Source organism: Microtus pennsylvanicus, chromosome 3 (assembly GCF_037038515.1).
Source record: "Microtus pennsylvanicus isolate mMicPen1 chromosome 3, mMicPen1.hap1, whole genome shotgun sequence".
Lineage (NCBI taxonomy): Eukaryota > Metazoa > Chordata > Mammalia > Rodentia > Cricetidae > Microtus > Microtus pennsylvanicus.
In genome coordinates this window covers 101260141-101267536 of record NC_134581.1, presented here as the reverse complement: position 1 = coordinate 101267536, position 7396 = coordinate 101260141, and the positions used below count along the sequence as shown (strand labels likewise).

The 7396-nt window shown below is 36.7% G+C and overlaps 1 protein-coding gene across 1 annotated transcript in view; it reads right to left on the bottom strand.

Annotated features, from left to right (window-relative positions):
• Window positions 1–5506: 5506 nt before the first annotated feature.
• The window catches only part of Naalad2 (N-acetylated alpha-linked acidic dipeptidase 2), a 47099-nt gene continuing 45209 nt past the window's right edge, over window positions 5507–7396 (bottom strand). The window contains exon 19 of the mRNA XM_075967995.1: window positions 5507–6532. Within this exon, the coding sequence (XP_075824110.1) occupies window positions 6343–6532 (190 nt within the window). The 3' untranslated portion in view covers window positions 5507–6342. The remainder of the gene's footprint in view (window positions 6533–7396) is intronic.

The following is a 7396-nucleotide window of genomic DNA, read 5'->3' as shown; positions in this document are numbered from 1 at the left end:
AAAGATGTTTACTGACCTCAGACCTGGTTGCACAGCACTGTTTTCATTTTTAGTACATTGTGCGGTGGTTACATTTGTGACCATTTAATTGTTATTTCCTTCCAGAACCTCTGTGTGTCACTCAGATAAAAATTAAATGAAATCACATTATAAACTCTATGTTAAAGTAACAGTATTTTTAAAGAAGAATGTCAGTTTATTAAGAAAGATTAATGAAATGCTTGTTAGCTCAAAGATATTATTTATGTTATATACATGCATTTTTATTACGGCATCAAAGCAGCCAAACCTAGATATATTTTATACATGTTGTAACTCATTGTAGCATGGGAACGTAAATGTTGTTTTTCTTGCCTAGTTTTGCTTGCACAAAGGAATTAATATCCTAAATTGGCCTGTCTTTTCTAACCGCTTATTTTGAAATAACTTTAGGTTGCCAGGCTTATGAAACTAGTACAGGAGTTCTTTATGGTTAGTATGTCATCTCCCCATGTTAAAATTTACATAAAAAACAGTTTACAGAAGTAAGACATTAACCTTTACATAATTTAAAATAGAATGATTAATTTTAACCTTTCTAGTGGAATTCTTAAAGGGAAATTTTTGGAGCCTGTCTTATAATGTAAGCCAGTAATGTAAACAATTAAAATATGAATTGAAATCAGCTGTTTATAGGCTGACTGTACATTTACAGAACTATAGTCAGTGCACTGGTTGAGCTTTGCCATTGTATCTTGTGCTAGGGACTTTGTCTTTACATAGATCTTGTTTGATTTTCTTATCAGTTCATCAGAATGAAGAAAACTATTAAAAGATTCTTGCAGATATTTTGAGTTCTGAGTTACTGCTTCTAACGCTTTTCTTAAAATGATTCTCTGGGAACGGGAGAAATAGTGTGCGGTGGTTAAGAGCACTTCAACTCCGGAGGAGCTGAGTTCACTTGCCAGCATCCATTGTGGGTAGCTTATAACCTGTAATTTCAACTCCAGTGGATCCGTTGCCCTCTTCTGGCATCTGTGATGAGCACCCACAAACACGCAGAATGAAAGAATGAATAAGATTACTCTGAAAATTGCGTGTTGTATACACCCATAGTAAACTTTAAAAACTCTTAAAGATACTTGAGTATATATTGTTTTAGTTTTTTGGGTTTTTTTTTTTTGCTTTTGTTTTTTTAACTCTAGGGTTTTGTTGCAGATTATCTTATTTGACTTTAATCTATAGTAATTTATCCAGTAATGCTCCATGGCTTTATTCTAAAATATGAGCTATTAAGTTCAGCTTGTTATTTTGAGGTTTTTATTGGCATGTCTGATTTCTTTCGTCGGTAGAAGGTCATGTTTTTCCCTGGTTGCTTGTCTCTTGATCTTACAACTACATTTCATCCCGCCTGCATGGGCCTTTTAATCAATGATAGATGCCTATGCCCTTGGACGTGTAGCATTCATTATCCCTAAAACACCTAGCTTGCCAAGTTTCTCTGTATGAACTTTGTGCTTTGTTTTTGATTTTTTGTGTCATTCTTAGATGTATGGAATTTCTTTAAGAATAGGTTTACAAAGACTATTTTCATGGATGGTCTTTAGACATTTTTAGGTCACTTAAAGATTTTGTATCAAAATAGCTTTAGTTGTTACTCCTTTTCCACTAAGCAGATATCCTATTGAAGTAATTAAATTATATAATTATCTTTTTAAAAAAGATTTTCCTAATTAGTCTAATGATTAAACATGAAAATGAAAACCTCCCAAAGCTTGAAGCACCAAATAAACAACAAAGATGTTGGATAAATGTATTCCTGTTTTAATGTTTTATTTGTTAATCTTTTTGCTGCCTGCATGTTGCTTTAGCTGCTTCTGTTTTGGCCAACTAATGGGAACCTATCTTCTACTGCACTCACTATTTGGCATATTTGGGTAGCTGTAAGTGACTCGCATACACCAGTAATGGACTGGCATTGTTTTAAGAACATCGGTGCACGAAAACTTAACTGCTCACGGCTACTCTGTGAGGGATGTTGTTTTGTACTACAGGTAAGGAAAAGGATTCATGTCATTGGTTAAACTCTTTCATTTGTGTGTTTTTTTTAAACCCACCAAGCTCACTTAATACTGTTGCGGTGTACTGTGTGTGTGTGTATAGGGCCATCTACTGGAGATGGGTAGCCTCTTGTATTAAAGAAAACTGCCCTCACCCCTCACCTCCCTTCCGCGGTCATCAGTTGCCAATAGCTTCTCAACTAACATGGGGCTTCTTGTTGGATCTTATTCTTTTGGGGGGAAAATTTAAGAGCTGACTAAAAATTACAGAATTTTTAAAAAATATGTAAAGAGAACCCTATTTGGGATCCTAGAAAGTTGTCTCAGATGTTAAGAGTGCACTGCTCTTCCAAAGAACCATGATTTGATCACTTGATCCCAAACATCATATAGCAACTCAGAACCCTCTAATCCAGCTGCAGGCGATCCAGAGCTCTCTTCTGACCTCAGTGGGCAGGAGGCACACATGTAGTGCACACCTGCGTGCAAAACATCCATTTACGTAACCAAAATTTAAACTTAGAAAATAGTCATGGGTTACCAGGAGAAATCCTTATCTTTCCCTTAATTCTTCCTTTTCATATTGTATTTTAAACTTCAGGAGAGAAGCCGTGTGATACCTCTCCTTTGCAATTACTGTTTCTCATTTGTCCAAAGCTGATTATGATGAAGTGGTCCATTTGGATTGACGGTCAGGCCACGACCTTAACTTTAAACTAGTTTACTAACAGTTTCACATATTCCCCAGAGTCAACATGCAGAGCACAGTGCATACAGCGTAGTGTCCTATTCTCTCTTCAGTGATAAGCAAAATGGCCAATTAGGAATAATAAGCTGGAAATTTTCCTATTTATCCCAAATTCGCATTGTTAATCATAGGTGCTATTTGGCGGCCATAGTTTTAAAAAAAGCAACTAGCAGGAGTAATTCTTAGAAATCCTGTATCACCTTTAGAAGTGATTTAGAAATAATGTATACTATGGCCGTGAGTTTAGAAATACATGTTTCATTCACTTGGGTAGTCGGGAAGAATGAGCCACAAAAGTAGGGCTGAAAACAGCTCACTGCATCCTGCTTTAGCTGGAGTAGTTGCAGAGACCTCTGCTTAGGTGAAGTCTCATTTTTTTTATAACCTTCCAAACACAAGGATTTGAGGAGAAGCCATCGTGAGGCAAAACTGGGATTTATTAAGGTGAGATCTTAACACAGATTTAAACATAAGTGGTCGCTGCTCAGGTCACACCCATCTAGAGGTGTCTCTCCACTTAAAGCTGACTGAGTTTTATAGTTTTCACGTCTAAGGAGTTTACCACTCTGCCCACATCACCAGACTAGGAAACTGACAACTACTCCCTGACTCTAATTCTCGCTTCCCCAAAGAAAGTTTATCAGGCTACTGGTGACACGGCCCTCCTTGAAGGGCTACCTTAAGGATAAAAATCATGCCCTTCCCCCTTCTTTGACCACTAGAAAATCAGAGCCTATGGGCTTCTTATCAACTCCAAGACATAGAAGAGCTCTGCTTTGTCGTGCAGGCCTGAACTCATTGAATCCCCAGCCAGGTATCTGTTCGATGGCATTAATAACTCTCTTACCCAAAAGGACAGTAGTCTGCTTCAGTGTCTGTCTTGAACTACAAACTGGAAGAAAGGATGGAACACACCCAAGCGTGGGTGAGGGCTCCACAGCGTTAGCTAAGTGGTGCTTAGCATCTTAACAGCCTGTTAGGTTTTAGTGGCTTCTGAAGTTACATTGTATAAACTCAAGAAACCTGTGTTCTTCTTTTTTCCTTTCAATTTCTGTAGCGAATACTAGGTGGTCCTAAGGATGTGCTAAACAAGATTATAGGCTAATATAACAAAACCAGAAGTCACCAGGATTTTAGAAATCACACTAAGGTTTAAATGTTTTTACTGTAAACAAAGTTTATGATAGTCTTGTGAGATCATTGGAATATTGTAGGCTTGTAAGTGGGAGAGTAACAGATCCAGACTCTAAAGTCATTTATTCTCAGCCTAAACTGAAGCATAACTCATTATCATTTTAAAATTCTTAATTAAAATATTTCTATAGAAAAATATCCATGTAAGCAATCTTCACAGCAAATTTTAAGTGTATTGTTGAAAATAATTCTTCAAAACTTTACCCAGTGTCTTGCCAAGATCTGAGTTAATTGGGATTGTGGGGGTCACAAGAGAAGGTAAAAGGGGAGAAGGGAGAAAGGGAGGGGAGTGGAGAAAAATGTATACCTCAGTAAAAAACAATTAAAAATTAATTAAAAAAACTTCAACCACACTCTTATGTAAGGGACTCCCTCCTCTGTGCCTCACAAATATAGCTTGGGGTTGTCTAACACCCCACTCGTTGAATTAAACAATCTTGTTGGCCAGGATGGAAGGGTAGTGGGATCTACTGCTCTCCTGTGGTCAAACTGGGCTTTGGCTTACTATTTTAGTGTGCTTATAATGTTAATTTTTAAAAAATAACTTTTTACGCCTTGATAATTTATATATATAATATATTTTGAACATATTCACCCTAAATTCCTTATCACTTTCCCTTCAGAACTATCTTCCCAATACCTTCTGTAAACAGAAGTTTCTTTCCGCCTACTTCCGCAGCCATTCAGTCCCAAATAAACACACACAGGCTTATATTTTGGCCTATTACTCAGGCTTATTACTAAGTAGCTCTTACAACTTAAATTAACTAATAATTGTTATCTATGTTTATCCAAGTGGCTTGGTACCTTTTCTCAATAAGGCATTCTTATCTTGCTTCCTCTGCATTTACTTCCAACTGTGTCTCTGCCTTTCTTCTTCCCAGCCTTCTAGTCTGGTCACCCCACCTGGCTACTAGCCAATCATAGTTTTATTAAACCAATACAAATGACAAGTCATTATAGTGTACAAGAGCATAAGCACAGAAACCTACTATTTTTGTGTCTTTTTTTCCCCAATATACTCAGTTTAATTAGATTCACTTGCATATGAGTGCCTATGGGTCTGTTTACTGGGCCATGGGCAACTTACCAGTGGCTACAGCCTGAAAAACCAGCTTCCCCTCTATTAAGTATTAACTGCCAGTAGTTTTTTCTTTACAGATGGGACCTCATGAGTCCCTCCCCTATCTGTTCTGGACTTCTGTGCTTGATCTGTGTAGATAACGTACCCTTGCTACACATTCATGTGTACACCAGTAATGTCCAAAAGACCATTTCCTAGCATGCCTTCCCATCCTCAGCTCATATTCTGTCCACACCCTCACCTTTGATGCTCCCGAAGGTTAAGGGAAAGGACTGTTCTAAATTTTTATTTTCAATTATTTGGCGAAGTGGTTAAATAATCAAGTTTACTTAATGTGTGAGTGTATATGTACTTGTATATACATACATATTTATGCTTGTGTGTGTAGTACTGAGGGAAAAAACTTGGTTCTTGAAAAAATGAGGCAAGAGTCCTACCATTGAGCCAAGTCTGCATCTTTTTTTACTAAATGAAACTTCAGTAGCATTTGCTTGTAATCCTAAGACTCTGTCAGAAACCCTGTAATACTGTTGAGCTTTTCTTAATGGAATTAGGGTGGCGAGTTGGAACGGTCATTTCCTCATTCTTTAGACTTACATGTTTATTCAATAGAACCGAATTATCAAAGTACCATTTGTACTTCATGTATTCCTTGTTCATTTTACAAGCAATGATGTGCTATTTCTTTTTTTTTTTTACCTGACTTTTTTCCTTTGGTAGGGTTTCCCCTTTATAATCAAATTTACTTCAGCATAATTTTCAACAAAATGTAGACATTTCAATGACAGTTTGATGAGCTTTGGTAAATGCATACACTGTGTAACTAACATTAAGCTGGAAGTATGGAAAATTCCATTTATCTCCAAAGCCTCAGGTAAATAGTACTGGAGATTAGTTTGGTCTTATGGGCTCATTCATGCCCAACTTCTTACTCAGCAGGATCTGCCAATAATACTGGATGTTTATCAGTTCTTTGTGTGTATCACCTGGATGTCCATGAACATTTGGGTTGCTTCCAGTTTCAGTTTCACCGAATATGCATGCAAGAGTTTAAAAAGAAAAAAACACGACAGATAAGTACGGTGGAAGTACAAAACATGATCTGAGAATCATGGTTTTAGAGTGTCCTGGCCTCTTGAATCACCAGAGAAAAAGACATATTGTCTTTAGACTCTCAGCAGCCTCTACCAGTGAGTCCATATGAGCAAGACTCCCTCTGATGGTTTGACTCTCAAACACTGCAGTACTTCTAGTGATGAAGCTACTTGACAAAAACTTCATAACACATCTGTCAGGGTCCCTGCTGCTGCTTGAACTGTGAAAGCTGCAATAGAAATATGTTTCTTCACTTCTGCCCAGGCCAAGTAAGGGTCTGCTCTATTTTCAATATCAAACATGGCATCATAAATCCCAGGGAATGATTCTCCAGCATATTTGTTGTGGCTACTTGGTGCGAAGATGATGTGCCTAAACAAAAAAATTGATTATTTTTATAATAAATGAAAAATTACAGGTGCCACAGCTACATTTATCTAAGAAGTTGTTGGGCAAAGTATAAATATACAATATGTTATACAGTCCTTCTACAAGATCTTTACAATAGCACAGTAACATTATTCTAGAATACTGCAGCTGGCTAAAACAACAATATGAACTACTTTGGTATCTACATATTCAATTAACAGTTTAAAAATATATTCTTAACATATAGCATGGTAGCTTTGGAGGACGTTTTGACATATTTTCATCAAATTTTAAAATGTGTTGTCTTTTTTGGCCCTAAATACTAGGTCCTGATTATAGAGATACTAATATTTATAAATGCTCAAATAGAACACAAGTACATCTTACAGAAGTGTATTTCATAATGGGTGGGGAGAAGCTCATCTAACAAATCTCAATAATAACTCATTAATTCTATAAATGAAAGCCAAACACTGAAATACTATGTGGGGGATTAAAGTGCTAAAATCTTCCTTGCTGGGCTGGAGAGATGGCTCAGAGGTTAAGAGCATTGCCTGCTCTTCCAAAGGTCCTGAGTTCAATTCCCAGCAACCACATGGTGGCTCACAACCATCTGTAATGGGGTCTGGTGCCCTCTTCTGGCCTTTGAGCATAGACACAGACAGAATATTGTATACATAATAAATAAATAAATAAAATTAAAAAAAATGGAAAAAATCTTCCTTGCTGACATCAACAAATGAATTCTTGATAAAAAAAAACGTAAAATAATGTATGGGTCCATTTATATATTGAAAAAACTATATGTATATATAAATACACACATTTACATGCAAATATAGTACATGAATATGGTAAGCAGACTTA